The sequence below is a fragment of the Ammospiza nelsoni genome, chromosome 5 (genome assembly GCF_027579445.1).
Source record: "Ammospiza nelsoni isolate bAmmNel1 chromosome 5, bAmmNel1.pri, whole genome shotgun sequence".
Lineage (NCBI taxonomy): Eukaryota > Metazoa > Chordata > Aves > Passeriformes > Passerellidae > Ammospiza > Ammospiza nelsoni.
Window position 1 is genome coordinate 68,644,248 of NC_080637.1, and position 22,544 is coordinate 68,666,791.

The window sequence follows — 22,544 nt, forward strand, 5'->3', positions numbered from 1 at the left end:
CAGTGGCTCCAGCAGAAGGTGGCATTGCACTCTTCACCCCGGCCCTGCCACTCAGAGAAGCTCTGAACCCTTGTTTCCTGTTTTCATTCCTACCCTAAGCAAGCTTCCTCTCCTCTGGCCACCTTTCCCATATCACTGTGCCAGTGCAACAGAGATCCAGACCTGGGTGCCCAGAACAGCTCAGCTGACACACATCTCACCTTAACATGCTGTTGGCAAGGAATGCCAGTGGGACAAAATAGAGACGGAGCAGATCTAGTCAGGAAAAAACATAGATTTAATGGAATGTATGGAGAAGCTCCCAAAGTCCACACTGGAGCCACAGCTCTGACTCTGACACTTTACTTCAGGGTCAGTCCTTCCTTTCTGCCCACCAGAAGCCTGGGGATGCTCAGGAACACTGGTGCTTGATGTGCCCCTTCAGAGCTCTCTCCAGGGAGAGAATTAAGGTGCATTGCTAACTCCACACACACCATCTTCATGGCAGCCTCTTCATCAGCTCTTCCAATCTTCCAGAGAAGGGAGCTCAGCCCAGAAATCCCTCTCTTCTTGGTGAGCGAAGAATCCTTGCGTTATCCAACATGTGGCAAAGGCTGTATAGAAACCATCCTGGGGGGAGGGAGGGAGAGCCACACTGGTCCTAGCAATGAGACTCGAGCTCTGTCAGCATCAGGAGGCCAGCTCTGGTAGAGGGAAGGGGCTGCTCTGTGCCTGGCCTGGAAGGCAAGTCCTCAAGTGGGCAGGTGAGTTGGCGGAACCTCTGGAAGGCAAAGACAGGCACTAAACATCTGCAAGGACAAAAAGTGACCTGGGCCCTCCCCTGCAGATCTGCTCACTAAATGCCAGACATATCCAAAATAAGGACAGTCAGTATTTCAGAAACCAAGGGGATAAACTCATCTTCCAACCACTTGTCCCATGGCAAGCACTGAGCACATGAGGTAGCTAACACAGGGATCATGAAGCAAAGCTTTGTCCTCCATTTGCTTCAGGCCAGGGATAGAAAACAGTCTGAAGGAAGGCTGATGATCAGGTACCTCCAGGTCACATCCTCCATCAGCACAGAGCCTGTGCACACAGGATTTGCTTTAACTAGGACAAGTTCATAAGGGGTTACTGTCATACCACATCATGTTGTGCAGCCTTGCCTCTGCAGCTGTTCCCACTCCTCCCTGTGTGTGCTGGACACAGGGGTCAGGGGCCCATTGCTGTGACAACCCATTCTGGAACACTTGCAGGAGGCAGGAAATGAGCGGGGTCCTGGGGGTTCAGGACTGTTTGTGAAATCTCACCCTGAAATCATGAGATGTGGCAGGGATAGGATGCTCATCTGGAGCAAGGCCTGGTTTTCCAGCTCCCTGCCTCGTCAGTGTATTACAGGGCAACCAGCAATGCATCACTCTGGAAGCAGGACAGACCCAGAGCACTAAGACTGACGGGAACTCCAAATTCCCAGTGATTCCCTCCATTCCAACCCCATGGCCTCAGCACAGACTGGTGAACTCAGCTGACCATAATGTTCAGGGGATCTGGAGCTTTCTCAGAGCAAGTCCTCAATTAAGGGCAGCATGGAGACCATCTTTATCCTCTCTATCTAATAACCTTTTTTCCTGGTGGAACTTAAAAAAACAGGTCTGTTATAGCAATTAACTCATTTAATTGATTTATTCTGGGCTCCTTCCTAATCAACCTGCAACACACAAGTGATTCCACTGCAGGGCTTCAACACAGAAGCACAGCCCATGCCCTGATCCCAGAGCACCAGCCTCACCTCTCTGAGTGAGCCTTTGATGGTGGAGAGTTTGTAGACAACCCAGAGAGGGATGCACACCATGGAGGAGAGGGCCAGCAGCCATCCCAGAGTGTCTCCCCACCACGGGTACACATACTTCTTGTTGTAAGTCAACGGGGTGTATTTGATCAAAGAAAACAGGAAGGTTGCCTGGCAAGGTGAAAGAGACCAAGAAAAACAAGAGAAAGAAAAATCAACACCACGAGCAAAGAGAGGTCTTCCTGGTAAATACATATCTCCAGAGAGACTCATGGTAAAAAGGAGCATCTCAGAGCACCAACAGAGCAGACATCCATTAAACAGGGTTTGCTGGGACAGCCCCCACAGGCAATGTCAGGACCCAGGACATTCCTCTGACAGCCCTGGATGCCTCTAGACCCTGGCAAGGGGCTCAAAGTCCTTGGTATGGAGTCAAAAACACCTGTGCCTTCGATTTTAGCCCATGGAAAAAACTACCAACTTTGTGTGAAGATTTACAAGCCACAAGAGTTTGAGTAGAATGATACCTAATTTGTCACAGGGTGAAAAAGTAGAATTTTGGGGATTTAGAATGAGGGTTCAAGAAGCAAGATGGAGGAATCTGGGCGTGTTCTGTCCTTCTTCTTCTTCTTGTCCTCCATCTTCTGCTGTGATGGTGACATTGTTTGCTTGGTTTAGAAGAGAGACAGACTGTCTAACATAGGTGGTAGGTTTTGGAAAATTATTGTAAATAAAGTAGTTCTTAGTAAAAAAAGTTAACACCACCCCAAGGGCAGTCAGTGTGCCATAAACTGACCTGCCAGACAGATCTCAGCAGGTCAGAGAAAAAGTGTAATAGATTAGAGAAAAAAACAACCTTAAAAAACAGAACTGACAAATCTCAACTTCTTCAGTCACGGAGCTGGGAAAAAAGACTTTGTAATATCTCAGGAGCCATTTCAACAACAAAAACCCAAAAGGGCAACACTGGTCATGACATCAAGGAGCTTGTCCCAACAGCAAACACATCTGTCACAACTGAGCCTCTCCCCATTTTTAGGCCCCACACATGGCCCCCAAAGCTACAAGCACAAATAACAAATGGCCCCCATAGTCCAGGCCATATAACCCCCTACATATATGCACATCCCTCTGTATATATGTAGGTGCCTGTATCTCAGAGGCACCCAGCTCTGCCCATCTTCCTCCCCACAGCTCTTCCTCCTCAGCGTCCTCACCATGCAAACTGCAGGGGTGATGAAAAGCCAGCAGTATTTGATGAGGGGCCACGGCCGGTAGCCGATCATATCTTCAATGTTATCGTAGAAACGCTCAGCACCTGCAGAAGACAGCAAGGATAGGATCCCTCTCTGCCACCAGGGAAGGAGGGCAGCAGGGTCTGCGAGTCCAGGGTCCTGCTTCATCACTCTTTAGGTGCAATAGCCTCAGTGCAGCCAGTCAGGTCAGGAGTTCCTCAGGAGTGTGGTCAGCTTCAGTCTTTGTCCTGGACTAACTTCCTGTCCTCCCACAACAGCTCAATAGGTCAGCAGGGCCAGCCCCTCAGCCTCTCCAAGGCTAGGACTTCAGCACAGGTTTTACCTATATCCGGTGACTGTGAGAGAGAGCTCTCAACATGTTTGAGTCTCAAGCCCTCTGAACACAGGTTGAGAAAAGATTTTTCAGATAGCTCCAATTTCCCAAGGAAGGAGCGTTTCAAAACCAGGAACACATAGGAGCATGCAGGGGATATCTGCCAAGCAGATCCCCCAGGTTGTTCCTGTGAGGAAGTCCCTGCCAGCTGAGTCCAGAGGCACCAAAGCAAAGGTTTAGATTCTGCCTTGCACTACAAAACAACTACCAAGTTAAGCTACCGACCAAAATTTTGAGAATGAACCAGACCAGACTGTGAGAGGCCAGAGCTGTGGACATCCCCCCAGTTCATACTCACCATAGACCCAGGCAATGCAGAGAGTCTCAAAGATGGCCACAAAGAGCAGGCACATGCCACTGGCAGCATAGTAATCAAAGAGCTGGAAGACATACATGCCACCCTGGGAAGGCCCAAGTGGGCAGCAAGGGGAGAGAGAGGGGAGAACAATCAGGCAAAGAGCTAGAACCAGAGCAGAAAACAAACTCAGTATCTCCCCCAGAGCTGGAGGAACCTCCCTCTCTAGTTTTAGCCTAGAGAAAAGGCATATCCCTTGTGCCCAAGGCCCAACAGAGACATGCAGCCACCCTGCTGCTCTCAGGAGTCTCTGCAACCCTTCATTTCAATGCAGGGCAGCACAGCAGATGGCAACTGACTGCCAGAGATTGTGGGGATGTTTAGGAGAAGACAAAACCTAGGCAACTCTTGTAGCTGGAAGTGAGGATGGAAACCCCCCTTTAAGATACACAATCCATCTGATTGACTTTGAAGTCCCAATTTGCAGAAGGAAATAACTGCATGCAGCCTGGCTGTTTCACTGCCCAGGTCTGTAGGGCTGCCTCCAAAACAAGCCTGTGGGTAAATCCAGGCACAATGTTGCATGCACAACATCAGAGACAGCTTTTCCAAAAGTTATGCCCAAATGAAAACAGAAAGTGCCAAGAGCATTCTGGCAGCAGCAATCCACACACTCATATTGCTAGGTAGAGTTCAAAGTTTTAAACAAGAACAGTTTAGCTCCCAGGCAATTACAAGGGGAATACAGAGGATATCAGTATAATAGAGAAGGGGTGCCCTGAGGCCTGACAAGTTTTCTTATAGCAAACATTCCTGTAGCTCCATTCAGGAAGAAAGAGAATGACAAGGGCACTCCCCTTCTCGTGCAACAGGCTACAACTGTAAAGGTTTGGTCTGTGTCAAGATAAATTTATAACCAAAACATAGGTTGCCCAGAGCTCCAGCTATCAGTCTTGGCAGGAGAAGTATCAGGACTGTGACTGGCACAAGGAGTAAGGGCTGGAAGGGAAAACACGAATGGCATGAGAAGGGCAGGGCAGCAGGATGGGACTTAGCAGCAAGCTCTCGGCCCCAGTGTTAGACGTCACCACCCAGCAAGTCCCAGTCTGTCCTCTAAAGTACCAGGTGGTCTGAGCCCAAAATACCTCTGTGAGCATCACCAAGCCAACCAGATATGAGAGGATGGAGACCACCAGGATGAGGGTCTCCCGGCGGTTCTTCTTGCGGAAGATGGTGGGGTACATGTCCACAAGAGCTGTCACAAGACTCTCCACGCAGACAAACTGCAAAAAGCAGAGATCCCACCTCTGTCAGCCCATCCTGGCCAGCTTCCCAGCCCCACTGGCTCCCCCTCAGCCGAGCTGAAGCCTGTCCTGAAGAGACAGAGGCTTTTGTCTGGTAGGGAGTCACTCTGCTCCTGCAGCTTTACCTGGCTGTCCAGTCCCAGCAAGACAACCATCAGGAAGAAGAAGCACGCCCAGAGTGGGGAGAAGGGCAGCATGACCACAGCCCGAGGGTAGGCGATGAATGCTAGGCCAGGCCCTGCAGGGAGAAGGGCTTTCAGAGCAATGCCACAGCAGCAGCACAGCACAGCTGGTTCAGTCCTGCCCGAGGCAGCCACCCAGCCAAGGCACAGCTTGGGGCCATGCAGCCTCTCACTCCAGTAATACCTGTGCTGTGCATGAAACTCAGGCTCCTGAGCAGTGAGGGAGAAGCAGGAAAGGAGGTGAGGGGACACAGCAACCTCTGGCTGCTTCACTGTGGCAAGGGCCTGGAGCCAGGGGAAGCCTCTGAGGCCAGGGAGCACAGCACAAGCCTGGGTGTTTGCCATGCAGGCACCTCAGCACCCTCCCCACAAGAGACAGCAGCTGCCTAACCCCAGCCCTCACCCTTAGAGGCAGCTTTTATTGGGCTCAAACTTACTGCATCTCAGTACTTCATGAGTGTACACTCCTTTCTCCCCGCATTTGGAGGCAGAAAGCAAGGGATGGGAATCTGCAGCTGCAGGCATCCCCCAGTGGCAGCACTCCCACAGCCCCATCCCACCAGGGCCTTCACTCACCTGACTCAGCCACGTTGGCAATGGGCACACCCTGCTCCTCTGCCATGAAGCCCAGGATGGAGAAGATGGCAAAGCCAGCCACAAAGCTGGTGCCACTGTTGAGGAAGCACAGGGCCACACAGTCCCTGGGAGAAAGGGGGAAAGCATCAGCCAGCTATGACCCACAACTCATGGCAGCCCCCCAGGACAGCACCTGCTTTTCTGCCCCAGCCAGGTGTGTCTCCCAACACATCTGCAGTTTGGCTCAGCATCAGGAGCTGCAGAAAGATGCCCCAGGCTGGACAACACAGCAGGACTCTCTCAAGGTAAGCCTTGTCCAAGGACAGCATAAAGATGCATTGCTCAACTAACCTCTTGGCTTGTGAGATAGTCTTCCCACACATCTAAATGCCAGGGTTTGGGGTTTTTTTTCCCCTCTCTCTCCCCTGGTCCCTCCTGTAGCAGCATGTAACAGTTTATTTTTGTCTGAGAAGGGAACATTTTTTTTTTCTTTAATAGATTTCTCAGACCAGTTACAATCTTCTGGGTTCTCAGCACTACTAGTTATCTCCTGGTCTTTGCATTATGAGAAAAATATAATCACAGCCATCCAATTTATTTTCTCTGATCTATTCCCTTTTGTCTCTGTTTCATCTCATTCTCATCCATCAACACTTTAAACTGAACATCTCTTATCTATCCAATTCCTTTTTACGCTTGAGCCTCCCTGGTTCTCTTGTGACTGCAACCCTAGGGACAACAATAACATTTGCAGCATCATTCTGAAATATTCTGAACCAAACTGAATGCATCCCTTCTGGCATTTCATGGCCTGCTCTGACTTTATTAAAAGTTATTCTGCAAATCCAGTGTGATTTTTCTGTATCAGAAAATAGCATTTTTGTATATTGTATAGCATTTTTGGGGCTTTGTGCTCCTCTGCTTGCATGTTAACTAGGTCAGAGCCCTTGCATCATACAAATTCAAATCACTCCTTCCAAAGCACAGCTCCTTGCACTGTCGAGGACTGCACAGCACCCAGCTCTGCCTTTGCATTTGGTTTCTAAGGCTCAAGGAATCTCCCAGCTAGAAAGCAAGGCCACACTCCACCAATCCCAGCTACACAATGGGAAGCCCAAACCTCATTTCTCCAGTTGCTATAAAGTGCCTGCTCTCCACTCAAATGATATTTTCAGTAATTTGATACAAATTCTCACATGTTTCAAATAGTTCCTTGTCCTTCCTGGTGTTTCTCCCTCTTTCCCCTGGATGTATCCATGACAGGTGAAACCCTCCTTGGAAAGGCATGGGCTGAAAGGTGCTCTCCCATTATCTGGAAGGTGGGAAGGGGTGTCATGGTAGAGAGTAAAATGAGGGGATGGCCAGATCAAAGAGATATCTGCAGATTTACACCTGAAATGGAACCATGAAGACCTGAAGAATTCCCTTGCTGTGACAGGAAACAAGAAACGGTCAAGACTGTTTGAGGCCATCTTGGACCATTGCCACATAAACAAAGGTTTCTACTGCCCATATCCTTTTCCAGGTCACCCAGAATGGGTGACCTGGCAATAAAGTACCTGGGGCCTGGCACAACAAAGTGGGGCACCATGCTGATGTCCCTCTCCCCTGCTAAATCCTGGTTGTCTTCTTATCCAAATTAACTTGTAGAGCACAGGACTGTCTCATTAAAACTGAGTCCATGCCTGGGAAAGGCTGGTAAAAATTTTGACACCAAAACTAAAACCAGTGTTCCTAGAAGAGCTAAGCAGCATATAGGGTAAAAGCACAGCATCATGTGCAGACAGAGGTCTGTCCCCTTGCTACAGCAACTCCCAGCTGCAGTTACAGAGGGTCTTTACAACCCTTTTGCTGAGCAGCCCCTGTCGTCATCTCCATGTTACATATTAGACTGGAGATGCAAAGGGCTAAAGTCCAAGGACACGTTGAAGGCCAGAAACAGATCCATTATCTCTTATTTTCCTACAGTTTTTTCTCTCAAAACCGAATGTGGGAGAAGGGACATGAAAAGAAACAAGCATCCTAGCCCTGTTGTTGGAGAGGCAGCCCTGCAGCAGAAATGAACTCCTAAAGTGAAGAAAGATGCCAAGCAAGGATCATGTAGACAGCGGTGTCTCTAAGCCTTTGATAGCAACAACCACAATTTTGAATTTAAAACATGGGGGGAGAAGTCAGTGCAGGAGCAACCCAATCAGCAGAAAAAGTGTGTGAAGAGAGGTGGCATCCTCTCACACAAGCCTTTTAACCCTGGGGATGGATACACCTACAGCAAAATGAGTTTATTTTCACTGGACCACTTCAACTCAGCAGCCTGATTCTATCTGGCAACCTGGTCCATTTCTGCTCCTGCAGTCCAGCATGCAATAAACAGAAGTCACATCTGCAGGCTCCTATGTAACCAAATGAGATACACACAGGAAAACCCAGAGCACTGACAGAGTCACTGGGTCCAAATGAACCACAGAAGGATAAATCACAAGGGGAAAGGACTCCAGTTGAGAGCCATTAGATTTCACAGTTCTCCTTTCCCTATAGCTGCTTGTGCACCCACATAATAATGGGGACTGTAATGTGGGCTGGGCTCACAAAGCTAGTGAAGAGGCTCTAACTTTGAAGAGTGTGGAAGAGGGGACAGACAGACAATTCCCTTGGGTATAAAGCACAGAGAACTGGATGTGGGGAGAAAACACCTGGAAAGAGGTTTTCTATGCCTTGAATAGAAACAAAAATCATGACACTTCCAATGCCAGCAGGCTCCAGCAGATCCCTCATGTTCAGGGAGGGGAAGGCTCGAGGCAGCAGTTACCTGTAGCAGTTGTTATGGTATTTGTTATAGCTGCCCAGAGCCGTCAGGCATCCCAGACAAATTGCATAGGAAAAGAAGATTTGAGTGCCTGCATCCATCCAGACCTGCAAGGGAGATGCAAACACAGGTGAGAAGACAAGGCCAGCACAGACACTGTGCAGATGGGAAGAGGCAGAGCCCCAAGGCTGCTGTAAGCACCAGAAAGGCCAGGGATTAGAAGGCCAGCAGGACTCTGCATTGAAACAAGCCTTTTCTAGAAGGAGGTTGTACAGTGCCAGGAATTACAGCGCTCAGTGAGGCACCCACGGGGGCTAGGCATACCAAAGGGAAGGGATACATCAGGAGCCTCATCCACCCAAATCACATATAGCTCTTCATCACCACCCTTCTTTCTCTGACAAATCTGCAGCACCCTGTGGCATTCACATTCCCTGAACATGATGCCTTCACCCAGGCTTTTTCTCCTGGGAAGCTGAAAGGCAGCAAGAGAAGCCTCAGAGAAAAAGGAAAACAATTCTTATCTCATTTGCTTCTCCTGTGTTGTGCTGATGTAAAATGTGTTTGGAGATTATTTACCCACAGGTAATTGTTTCATTGGATTCTGGTGTGAGTTGTTTTGACTCATTGGCCAATTAGGGCCAAGCTGTGTTGGGACTCTGGAGAGAGTCACGAGTTTTCATTATTATTTTTTTAGCAGTCAGTAAGTATCTTTTCTGTATTCTTTAGTACAGTTCAGTATTCTTTAATATAATATAATAAAGTAATAAATTGGCCTTCTGATAAGATGGAGTCCTCCTCATAATTCCTTCCTTTGTCAGTGGACTTGCATTTACAATAGCACCCTGTGATACTCAAAGCCTTCTATCAAGAGGAGACCAGATGAACACTTTCCATGAGAGCTGAAGGAGCCCTCTGCCACCAGAGGAAGATTTGGGCAAGCCTAGTCTCCAACTGGCCTGCACAGGTACATACTGCTTGTGGTGATAGCCCTTCCCTCCAAGACCTAAGGTAAATACTCCAAAATTTAAATGAAATTCAACTGGGAGGGGGGAATGCTAGAAATAAACAGCAAAAGTCAGCTCCTAAAAGAACATACAAAAACACTGTTATTCCCATAAGGCCCTTTGCTGTCACTGTCAATAACACATCCCAGGGCTCTGAGGCTGACATTTGTCAATGCCAAATTTCATCTGAAAGCCTAGCTGTGTGCAGTCACCAATTCAGGCACTGCCACTACTTGCTGCAGACTACAGCAAAAGCAGGAACCAATGGTGGGGAATGAAGCAATGACAAAGATCATTAAATAAACTTCTGTTCTCTAAGATCTTTTTTTCCCTAGAGGTTCTATAAAACAGAGATAAGACAATCATTCAACAATGCTGAAGTGTAGCCACATTTTCAAGACTAAAAAAAAGCAGAAATAAAATATTGCTGGGACAACTTTATGAGAAAAGTCTCTATTTGACTACACTCTCCTCTCCCAGAGTGACAGTGCCAGTAAGCCCTCAAGCAGCAGCCTTGCCCCAGAGACCTCTGAGAAGAACAGGGGTCAATGGAAAGCACCATAGTGCTTTCCAGAGGTTTTGATGCCTTCAAATCACACCTGTATCTGTCAGCCAAGACCTCATGTCCTGAGGGAATGGTTGGCTGGGCAGCACCTGCCCAACCACCCCCATTGCTCATGCCACCCTTACCAGTGCATGGTTCTGCCTTTCCTGTTTCATACTGGCCAAAATGCAACCATGTAGTGACAGGTTTTGTTTTATATTTACTTCTCCTTCCTGGCTAATGAGCCTTACAAAGGCATGTTACAATCCCATTAACTACCATTTTCTCAGAAGAAATTCTGGATTTAGCTTAAGGCATAGATGCACAGAATGAATCCTCTCCCCACCCACTGCTGCAAACCCCAGCTGAGAAAGAAGGCAAAGTGCTGCTAGGGCTAGGTTTGGTGAAACTGCTCTCCCTGACTCTTCTGCAAGCCACTTGCCTAACATTCAACTCCATCTTCCAACCCCATGGAAACCCTGGGCTCTGGGTTTCAGATCAAAAAGGGAGTGAGATCCAATCTCTGATTTGTAGAACTGGAAGGGATGGGTGATGAGATGGGACTGGAACAACTAATTCGAGGCACTGGGAAGTCAAAAAAGTAATTGACCTGAGTGTATTTTACTCTTTTTGGAGATAAATGGGAAGATGGGTTTAGAGAGCAAGGTATAAATTTTTTTCAGTTCAAAGACATTAGAAATAGATCAAAGCCCTTTTAAAATTGATTCCTAAAGCATCAGTGTGCTCTTGGGCAGCACGGGCACACCTTTCATTTTGCAGCTATGTTTTAGGCACAGCAAGGCACCAAGGTGAGCTGGAGCAGCAGACACCTTTGCATCAATAATTTAAACATCTTTGCACAGACTGGAATAAAATGCTTTCTTAGGTTTGCTTTTTATTTTGCTGTTCATTGATAGAGCTCTTGTTTTCCATCAAATTTGAGCTCAAAACACACCCTCTCATGGGGTTTGTAGCTCTTGTAGCTCCATTTGTCAAGATAACAAGACTTTTGCCATTAAGCTGCCTACCCCATGCCTGTCATAACATTAGACTCAGTTGATGCTTTTCTACCAGATTTAACAGTTGTCAGAAACCTCAAGGATAACAATTACCTATGAATTGCACAACAGTTAGGGAATGGGAAAAAGACAGGAACTCAGGGTCCCTACTGAGCAGAAAGCTACAGGGAAGAAGAGTCAACCAGTGTTAAATATCACATAAATCACACAAGCAAAGGAGAAACACCCCTCAAGCAGGAAAAGAAATGGTGCTTTACCAGCCACGGTGGAAGACAAATATCAAGAGGCCAAGCTTCATTAGCTCTGTGGTTTATGACATGGCTCATTTCTAAAATCCAGTGATAACCCCGCAACTTGTGTAGCAGAGGGGTCTGTGGGCTCCTCACTTCCCTGCCTGCTCTGCCCAGTCTCACACCTGTGGGGTGCACACCTGGCTGTGTGGGAGTCCAGCCCCAAAGGGATATCCTTAGGGACTACAGGACCTGCCTCAGCTTATGCTCCTGTTTGAAGCAAGGCAGCCTGTCACTGAAACCATAAATAAAGCTAAGCTTGAATGGAGAGCTTATGATCCTACTTAGCATGACTGTGAACCCCAGCTCAGGCTGTCTGCACATTATTACAGGCATTAAAAGGTCACTGCAGCTCTTGGGCCAAAGACAAGAGACATCTATAATCTTCCCAGTTTCCTTGCAATTCCTGACTGATTCCCCCAGATTTCTTGAGGAGGCAAAGGACTGATGCCATGCGTGCTCCTGACCCACTGCTGATGGGGTCAAGCAGCAGCAGCAAGTCCCAGGACTGTGGGGTCACTGGGAGTGGAAAGGGTCCAGCCTCCTCCAGCAGCACCACTGCCCATCCAGCCCCACAGGGCTCACAGGGGCTACACAGACCTGCTGTCATCATATTGCAAAAGTTCCATACCTTCTTGGTGATTTCTCATGGGCACCTCCTCACAGCACAACCAACAACCTCCAACTCTCTTCACCACCAGCTAGCCCACTCTTTTGTAGCACTCATCTTCTTATTGGACACAGCTGTGGCCTGTTAAGGGCAGGGCTGTTCCTAATCTTTGGTGATTAGTACACCTGCAACTCCTCAGGGGTGAGACTGCCTTCTGCACTATATTTTCTTACATTCTATCCCTCCACACAGACCATTCACTTCAGCAAAAGCAGCTCAAACTTTTTCTCCCCAGCCTGCTGCCTGTGCTCATTTCTCTCCCTGTAGTGACTCAGAGAAATGGTTTTTGCAGCTGTTTCCCAGACCAGTCAGACTAAAAGGCTTTGCAGGGTCAGGCAGTGCTCTCTTTCCACTGCAGATAAAAGCATCCTGCTGTTCTCTGGCCACTGCTCCCAAAGAGACTGGTAAAGTTTATCCTGTTCAGATGTTACTGGCATATTGGCAGAATGGGTATTTTGATTTAATTATTGTTTGCATTTTTCTAGGCCATCCAGTTTATTTAATTCAGAATTCAAATTCTTTGAACATGTTGTTTGGTCCAGTTTGCAATAGCCTCCTATTCTGTTTTTAGCCAAAACATTTACACCTGAGCTGCAGTTATTCAAGATGGTTATGGCCATTCCTCTGTCTCTTAATTTTCTCAGCAATATTCACTTTATTACATGTACTGGAATTTAATAGCTCCTAATACTGAAACAAGTCCTTTCTTAGGAAGTTCTCAAAGCACTTACATAATAACAGCAAAACCACTTTCAAGCAAAACGTTATTGAACCCCAGTGGATGCCATACATCAAATATAGGTGGCATGCTGAGAAGCACTGAACTGTCCCCATCAGCAAGCAGAGACAGCACAGCACGGAGTGGGTACATGCTGTGTGGAGAGTCACACTTGGTGTAATGCATAGCAGAGAGCAAAACCCAGCCAAATCTTGAGCTACAGTTCAAGCAGCATTTCTTTTCCTCACAACACCACGGCTCAGAGTCAGCCTGGGGCGCTGGCACTCCCCACCAGCCACCCACTGCACCACACAAACACATCCCTGCCTTGGAAAGGGACGTGGTGACTCCTGAGGTTTTACTGCAAGACTGTCAGGGCTCGATTTCCAGCATGCTGACATTCCCCCTGGCTCAGGGCTGGCCCACAGGCCCCAGCCCAAAGATGCAGCCCACGTCCCACCCTGCTGCACCAGCACAGAACTGAGGCCCAGGGCAATGCTTCCCCCATCCCCATTCATCCCAGCAGACAGGAGACAGGGAATGGGGCACTGGCATTTGTAAAGTGTTCCTGTTCCATCTGCCCAGCACCATGTTCCCAATGCCATCTGCTTGGAAAATACTCCTTGGGAGTGAGGAACAGGGGCTTTGTTCCCCAGTTAATCTCCCTCTGCCAGCACCCAAGGCCCCACAATGTCCTGCCTGAGAACACTGACCTCATGTTATCCCCACACCTCAGGGGCCTGGAGGGATATTTTGCACCCAGGAGGGCTCTCCCACCATTGGGGTTACTTTAAACATCACAAGATAACAAACAGGTTTGCGGTTCGTCCCAAGGAACGCAGCTGCCTGCCCCGGGGAGGTGCAAAGGGGCGAGCGGGGCTCCAAGGGACGCTCCTCGCTGCCAGGCTTTATGGTCCTCCCCGCCCTGCTACTTGCGGGCTGACAGACAGCTGGCTTTATTCCTTCCTGCTATGTCAGCGCTGAGATCAGGCTCAGCAGGGCAGCAGGGCTGGGAACAGGCATGGAACAAGGAGGCGGAGGGAACCACCCGGCTGCGCTTCTCCCCACAGGGATGCGCTGCTCCGGCAAGGCAGAGCAGAGGATTCCAGCCCCGAGCCCCTCTGGCCCGCTGTGGGAGCACCAAGCTCTCCCTGCCTGCCGCCCGGTGCCTGCCCTCTGTGCCCGGGGCCATGTGGGAGCAGTGTCCGGCTCGCAGCCCCTCTGCCGGGGCTGTGGGGACAGGCAGGGCCCTGTGGGTGACAATCGGAGCCCTGTCGGTGCACATGTCCGCACACGGCCCAGCGGGAGGAACAAACACCCGCCCGCCGAAGGGGAAAGCTGTGCAAACCCGGCACGCCGGGTCAGGACACGGCCCTGCTGGGAAAACAATAAATACAGGGAACAAATAATATTTAGCAGGTCTGTGGTCGCCGTCCCCGCTCACAGGGAAGCGGCAGCGTTTGCTGGCCGTAGAGCAGCAGCGGGAAGGGCCTGGATTTGGGGCTCTGACCCCTTCCCAGCATGGCTTCAGGGGCCCAGGGTTAACCCAGCGGGTCCTGGCCCTGCAGGATGTACGTATCTCTCATCCTCCCTGTGGTGGCTGGAGAGGCTTATCCTTAACTCAGCATTGATGTGAGAGCTGCCCTGGTCCAAACCACGACCTCAGCATCCTCCCTCTGCAGCCACAGGCACAGGGGGAAGACCTCCCCAAAAAACTGGGGGCATCTTCTCTTGCCTTCCCTTTCTGTCCTGTCTGTTGGGAAACAAGAGCTATAAAGGAAATCTGCAGGGGCAAACACTCCAAAACCCAATCCTCAGGGAAATAGGTGAAAGAAAATGAAAGGGATGCAGGGAAGGATATTGAGAAATAAATTAGGGAAGGATATTCAGAAATAAATGCTCAATTCTGCTGACTATTGGCACCTCCTGCACTTCCCTGCCCCAGGACTGGGATACAGCCCCCAAATTCAGCGGTCTTCACATCTGAGATGGGTGGAAAGCATCTTATCACAGAATCTTCTTTGTTTATGTAAAGACTGGATAAACTACAAGCAAATACAGCAGGGTGGGTGTTTTCTAGAAATTTCAAGAGGAAAATAAGAGTGGGAGGCTTAGAGAAACATTTGCTGCTTTTCCAGAGAGACACAAACTCTGAGCACAACACCAGCCTCTGAGCACAACTTCTCCATTCTCACTCAGCATTAAACCAAAGGAAATTTAGCTAAGACTTGATACCAGCGTGAAAGGAGACTATTACATTTCTTCTCTTTAAAGCAAACCCAAACACACAAGACAGCCCTTTCTGCATTAGCCCCACCTGTCCTCTCTTTATGTCTGTCTGTCTGTCTAAACAGTGACTGGCAGTGATATGAAAGCTTCAATCAACAAAAAGCCTGACAGCACCTGATAAAATTATTTTAATGACAAGTTTTACACACTTAAATCTTAGTTCTACTCTGAATTCCTCTCATTTCATCTTCTCACTGGTGGATCCCACTATGCATCCCTCTCCTTAATCACATTCATAAATTTCCAGCATTTCCTGCTGAATAAAACAATTGATAAAACAAATAAATGCAAAGGGTGAAGTGATCAAAAAGTACAAATGGAGGATGACTCCAAGACCCTCTGTTGGTCCTCACTGTGAAACACATCTGGAGCACAGCAATGCAGTCAAGGAGTGAGAAAAGACTTTCAGCCTAGTTATGACTGACATGCTAACATCATAATATTAAATAATATACATATTTTAAAAATGAGCTATGAGCTCGGTTTTTTTATATATTTTTTTCTGTAGGGACATGCAGTTCAAAATAGAATTTTGCTGTTATCTGCTCATATTTAAGCATAACTGGCCTTCCTTATTCAACACCTTGGTTTGTCAGCTCTCTGTACGGTCTGATCTACCTATCAACTGCAATTCATTTACCATTTTAATTATAGGCATTTCACAGATTGAGGAGATGAAGATGCAGGAAGATTTAGGGCACTTCACAGCCAGAAGAGACCATTACCAATCAGCTCAACTGAGCTCTCATAGACAGGATTTCCCAGTTCTGTCCAAGGTCACTTGGCAGGTGAAAAGCAATGATTTCCACACACCAGCCTGATACTCTGACATTTAATCACGTCTCAGCTGTTGCTGCTCCCCTGGTAGAATCTGATAAATAATTCATCCCCTCTTTTCATGTAGTTTTTCATATACTTTAGAGGAACTTTGATTTTAGCCTCTTGCATATTGTTTGCCCTTTGTTAAACCTCCCCTTGAGATGCCTTCTCATAAGGCTTGGAGAGGTCATTTTTTTTTTTTTAATTTCCAAAATCCCTTCCCAAGCACTAAAGAATATTCCATTTTTCAAGGCAGTGCAGAACTGCTGGTAAACAATTACAGCTCGCTGTCCTGTGAGCACAAATTAATTCTAATCAGCTTGGTCCCCATGGGCTGGCAGGACTCACACCACAGTCCCGGCGTAGAGACAGGAGAGCACAGCCACACCTGTGTGGGGCTTGGGGCACAAATCTTTCCCTCTCTGATGGGAAGACACAAGAGAAGACTCAAGCCCTGCTGCACAGTTCAGTAGGATGGTTAAAACATGCTAGAGGAAGGCAACCATCACTGCCAAATCCTGCTTTTCTGTCTCAGAAGTAAAGCATTCATCAGGGAGTGTGGAGTGGGGGGAGAAGAAAGTTTTCCTCCCTTGGTTTAGCAGAGTTTTCCTCCCCTTGTTCGGAGCCATCCTGTTACTTTGAAGGGTTACTCTGCCTTTCCGCCAGCATTTCCTAGGCTGGAAGGAAGATCTGCTTCTAAAGCCCAGGCTGTAATTGAAAAGGTTTGCCAGGACAGACCTAATGAGGACACAGCTAGAACCAGCCATGTCACGCCTGAGGTGGCTTAGTTCAGTCCCCTGGGCAACACAGCCACAGTAACAACAGGACTTTTCATGAGAGAAGGAGCACCACTCAAAAATATTGTTTCATTTCAAAAGCCTCTTGCACCTCATCAGTGCAGAGACAGCAAACACAGACCTGTTCTCACCCTGCCATGCTTTTCTGCACCTCCATGCTGATGGAGCAGCAGCTCCTGCCATACATCCACCAACACTTATGGTCCCATTTGCAAAAGTAATAACCTAGCAGTGGTGCTAGACCAGAAAGAGTTAATAGGGTTACCAAGGGTTTTGCTGGCCTATTTTCCAGGCAGGCACCCTTTAATCTCCTTTGGAAACACCTTCACACAAAGGCTGGTACAGTAGCTCAGCTGGAGCCAGGATTTAACATGGAAGAACTTGTCCCAAAGAGATTAAAAGCAGCAGTCGGGCTCTGACCCGCCTGTCAAACAGGCAGGAATTTCTCACCAGGGATGGGAAGGAGAGAAAGGCAGCCAGGGCCCAGGGACTGCTGCTGCAGCATGCCATGGCTCCCACCATCCATGCACCCAGCATGCTTCCCAAGGGAGATGGAGCAAGTGTGCCAGGAGCAGGGCTCATCCCCACAAGCACAATGCAAAGGGGCACCCCATGCACTGTCTGGCTCCACGGCAGAGGAGCTTCCCCAGGAATGGGAGGGATAGCTTGCACCACTCAGGAGAAAGGATTAAATCCCACTGCCCATACCCCTGAGCAATTCAGACTCAACTCAGACAGGAAAACAGCCCTGGAGGGCAAGAGAGCAGGGACTATCAGAAAAGACATCAGTATCACAGCTCTGCCTTAGAGCCCCAGGGGGGCAAAAGAGGGGTCAGAAAGTAGAAATTGGAAGGAAAAGAGTAGGAAAACAAAAAGGAGAGAGTGAGGGCTGCCAGAGGAATCCATGCAAGCACAGCTTAGCCATTCATCCCCCCTCCACCTTACCTGAGGGTCTCCAAGGCGACTGATGTCTGGATAAAGGTAAAAGAGGATTCCCTGGGCTGCCCCAGGTAAGGAGACTCCCCTGATGAGCAGAACAATCAGCATGACGTACGGGAACGTGGCAGTGAAATATACCACCTGGGAGGAGCAGGAAGGGACAAGTGTGAGAGAGAGCATGGGCCACAGCACACAGTGCCAGCCAGCAGCACAGCACTCATCCCTGGGCAGGGAACAGGTCAGGCTGCTTTGCTGAGCACCTTGCTGTCTCCTGCAGGAGAAAGAAACATGTTTTAAAATGCACTCAGGAAATGCATGACGTGCCATTGTGTGCCTGGAGCCAGAGAAAATCTTTCTAGTCCTAGAGCAATCCAGACCCTGAGCCAGGCTGTCAGCAGGTTGGACTCAGAGTGGGTCTTCTGAAGCCAGTGGTGCAATATCTACATACATCAGGGAAGAAGCTGCCCCCAATATCCATCTTCACATCCCTACTCCATAATCTGAGTGACACACAGTCTCTTCTTCTCCACAGCATTTAGTGGCAAGGGTGAAGGGGTCTGCAGGTAACACCTTGAAACGTGATTGCCACTGAAGGACCACCAGGGACAATGCTGGGGGTCTGCAGCTCAGAGCTGGGACTGGCAAAGGGGGTGTGCCCAGCCCTTCCCACTGCAGTGACCTCATCATGGGCATTTCAGAGCAGGGCTGCAAGTCTCAGAATTGCCACTAAATTGCCATCCTGTCTGGGATGCAGACCCAAACAGGACCTTGAATGTGGTATTCACATTCTCTCAACAGAGATAGACATAATTCTCTCTCCCAGGGTTTCTCCTGGGGAAGGCAGTGAGAAAGCTCAGAGAGAGAAGAGAAAACAATTCTTATCCCTACTTGCTGCTCCTGTTGTTTGGCACATGTGGAATGGGTTATGGAGATTGTTTACCAAAGGGGATTTGTTAATTGGACTCTGCTGATGGGTGTTTGGACTGATTCACCAATTAGGTCAAAGCTGTGTCATGACTGAAAGGGTCACAGGTTTTTCTTTAGTATAGTATAATAGAGTGTAATATAATTTAGCTAAATACAGCATTTGTTCAGCCTTCTGAATCATGGAATCAAGGCTCTTTATTCCCTGCCTTGATGCACCCTGCATTGATACTTGAACACACGTCCTCTTGCTTTTTGTGTCACTAGCCCCATGAGAAATGCAGATAGGTAGGGTTAAAAGCACTTTTCTCTAGCAAAGGAGCTACATCCCTTGGGGAAAACCAGTATCAGATAATCCTTTCAGGGACTTCTCTAACTCTGGTAAATGTGACACTCAGTTTGGGGACTACCAGGGTGCTTTCAGGACTGTTCAGGCTATTTACTGCAGCATGCCACAATGACACTACATTACAGTCTGTTTCCCACACAAACTGATATTGAGAGCTCATGCAATCTCCTCAACAATTCAAGTAATGTGAATAATCCTTTTGCATTGCTTCCACACCTTAAAGAATTATTGGCCACCTTGAGAAGAGGTTGTTCATTATCATGCTAGGCCAAAACCAGAAATGTTTCTTCTTCAGGATTTTTCCTGTGTGGACGTGCTGAGCAAGGACTTGCATCAGCATGCTTCACCTGAATGCTACCCTACAGCTCTTTTCTCAGCTCTGGCAGTTGTGCACTGGAGAGCTCATCTCTGGAGAAAGTGCAAAATGTAATGATGTGAAGTAACCCATTTCTCACACCTGCCCATCCATCCAGAATAAATTGCTTTAAGATCCCAAAGCCCACCATCTCTTAGTGGGAGTCACAGGCTGTGACTCATCTTTGGCCATTTCTGTGTTAGGGGACATCCTGCTGAGAACAAGCATCTGGTTTCCCTGGACAGTATGACCACTTCTGCTCTGCCCCTGGGTAGTCTTTATGATCTGAGCAGTAATTCACAACAAGATTTTGTTTTCTGGATCTACTCTGATAGACTCCATCTGAATAAAGCAATGTCCAAAGCACCTGATTCTGTGAGTCCTTCCCTAAGACAGGACACACACCCTCCAGTCATTCAGTTTTGTATTGTAGGACAGGATTTGAAATATATCCCATCCTTGAAAAAACCCAATACTAGATTATCATCTCTTTCTGCAGCTCCAGGTTTTCCATGCATTTCATGTGCTCTGCCCTATGTATCTCAGCAGTCATGGATAACACTGACACAAAGATCAGTGAAAAATACCTCCTTGCTGAGGCTCTGGATTGCCTGAGATACCTGGAGCAGGTTCATCCCTGTCCCTCTGAATCTGCATCCTGAACACTGTAGAAACCAAGGACAGGATCCTTCAGCAAGTAAATCCCTCATAGTGTCAAATTTTCAAGGAGCTTCTGATTTAGAGCTGTACAGTGACAGTAAATCAAATCTGCAGGTCCTGCAAGTTTAACTGTCATCACTGTATTTACCACACAACCAAAATCTTCCTTCAGGAAATAATGGGATGCAAGTCTAAGCTTTCTCAGCCCATGAAAGCAAGATTAAAAACAAAAATCATAAAAACAACTCATTGTCTTTGAACCTTAGTGCACATTCTTCCAGGATGCCAGGTTGCATCTCTAATCTCTAAATAACATCAGTTTTAGGAGCTCAGGGTACAAACTGGTAGTTGTCTGGCATATGATTTGAATTCATATTTTGGTAACATCCTATTGCTTTACAGCCTGTGTGAATTACTGTGTTAAGTTTTTCACTCCACAGCCACTCACACCTCCACCGAGACCTGAATTTGGAGAATGCTTTGCTGGATTAATATTGCCAAACTTCTAACAATAGGAACATCTGGATCCAATGAGATATTACTCAGTGTTTGGCTCAGACCCAATATTTTTTATTTTTTGGGCATTGTTAGCAGTTACATCACTAGGAGCCTTGCCGGGATCAGTGTGATTGTTGTGTCACATGCTGGTCAACAACATCCAGGGTTTTATTTGAACCTGATCCACATGCCTGTGCAAAGTGGTTCCATCTGTGGGAGTGCTCCTGGGGTCAGGCAGGCCCTGTGCAGCAGGATGAGAACCACTGCTGGTCTGAGTAGGGTGATTTCAGCTCAGGGTGCTGACCCTCCACAGGCAAATCCTCAGAATTAAGGAATATTTCTTTCCCAGTGGGGTTATATTCCTGCAGCCATCACTTTAGTCAGATTATGAAATATGTGGAAGGTTGATAAATCTGTGGACACTGTTGCTTCAGTGAAAGGAGGTTTCTGTTTTCAGGATGTCACCATCACTAGTACTTTTTGCTAAAAATCACTTGCATTTGACTGAGAACTTGTATCTAAAATAGATGGAATTCAGGACTTCCCACACTACATTTGCTGTATCTTCATATCATATTTGCTGTTATTAGACTGCCTCTGTTTTCTTTTACCAGGCCACCACAGCAAGCAATTGCTCTTTTCTTCTAATTTTACTCCATGGAAACCAGAAAATATCATCCCTGTAAGCTGCTTGATTTGCCTGTCATGTTCCATAATCCCAGACCATTCTGAAAGCAAGAAAAACTGCTAACATCCAATGCCATCAACTTGGTAGAAATGGGTGCAGCTAAAGTTTACACCCCATTACACATTATGGCTTGTTGAAGACATGCAGAGAAGACACCATTTAGGAAATACACTAAACCTTTTCATTTCAATCTGTTCTTGCTGGCTCCAGACAAAGCTAGCTGGGAATGGGGTCAGGAGGCAGTGGCAGAAACTAAGTCATGGGGTCAGTTCAAATCAGAGTGGCACACTCTGTAACAGACAGCATGGAACGGAGCTGGACAGCAACACCAGTTTTTTCCCCAAAAACTTTACAAGAAATAACTCTGGCGTGACTAGTGTGGGGATAGAAAAAGGAGGCCATTACTGCTGGAGAACATGAGCAACTGTAGGAAGAGTTGGGATAAATAGAAAGCACAAAAAGACAGCTCCTATGGTGCTGAGGCAGAGAGGGCTTTGGGGCCATCATGGTTACCTTTTTTTATATCTAATGATTTTGAAAATTTTCCAGCTGGACTTGCCAGCAGAGGCAAGAACATGCTGCTTGCTCATGCTGTGGTGGGAAGGAAGGGAACATGCAACCACCCCAGACAGAGGAAGACTGCAGGATCTCCTCAGCCTGTGGATGGAGAGGAACTAGATGGGGATATACACCTTGGATGCTCTGAGATGCCTCAGTGCTCCCATCCTTTCCTACCCAAAACCACAGAGCCTGGCTCACACTCCTGCTGCACACTGAGCCCTACAGGCTCCCACCAGCTTATGCAGCCAGTGGTTCCCAGGGGACCTCAAGGACCTCTCTGAACCTGTAAAAGGTGAGCAGAACCGGTGCTGTGGCCAAGAGGCTTGACCAGAACCAAGGACTCACCTTGCCCGTGGACTTGACCCCTTTCCAGATGCAGAAGTAGCAGATGATCCAAGCCAGCAGCAGACACAGAGCCAGCTCCCAGCGGAGACCACCCAGGTGCTGGATGCCATCAGAAATCTTTAGCACTCGCCTCCTGCATTGGGGGAAGCAAAGAAACATGCAGGAGTCACTGATGCTGGCCACTAATATTCCCAACATCAGGCTGGTTCTCACCTCCTTAGTGCCTGGTGGCTTTGGGGAGAAAAGCTGTCTTACTGACAAGGTTCAGGTCTGAGCTGAAAGCCTCAGAGAAATTAAGCTGTGCCCTTCTCTGAAAAATCCTGCCAGCCATGGACACACAAAGTTCACCTACTTTTCTGCCACGCTGCAATCCTCAAAGTCAGGGGTACACTGCACTTACCATGCAGAATCCATCAGGATCACCCAAAACAAAAAGCAATGCTGTCCAACCCCTTCTCCCTAGCACACTTCTCTCTTTTGAGGCAGCCCTCAAGACACAGAGCAGCACAGCA

At 47.9% G+C, this 22,544-nt stretch overlaps 1 protein-coding gene across 1 annotated transcript in view; it reads right to left on the minus strand.

Annotated features, from left to right (window-relative positions):
• Nucleotides 1-256: 256 nt before the first annotated feature.
• The window catches only part of LOC132073861 (sodium- and chloride-dependent GABA transporter 2-like), a 32,355-nt gene continuing 10,067 nt past the window's right edge, over nucleotides 257-22,544 (minus strand). The window contains 10 exon segments of the mRNA XM_059473138.1: nucleotides 257-760; nucleotides 1,772-1,942; nucleotides 2,989-3,089; nucleotides 3,699-3,801; nucleotides 4,841-4,978; nucleotides 5,125-5,237; nucleotides 5,758-5,882; nucleotides 8,564-8,667; nucleotides 17,659-17,793; nucleotides 22,033-22,165. Of these exon segments, the coding sequence (XP_059329121.1) occupies nucleotides 641-760; nucleotides 1,772-1,942; nucleotides 2,989-3,089; nucleotides 3,699-3,801; nucleotides 4,841-4,978; nucleotides 5,125-5,237; nucleotides 5,758-5,882; nucleotides 8,564-8,667; nucleotides 17,659-17,793; nucleotides 22,033-22,165 (1,243 nt within the window). The 3' untranslated portion in view covers nucleotides 257-640.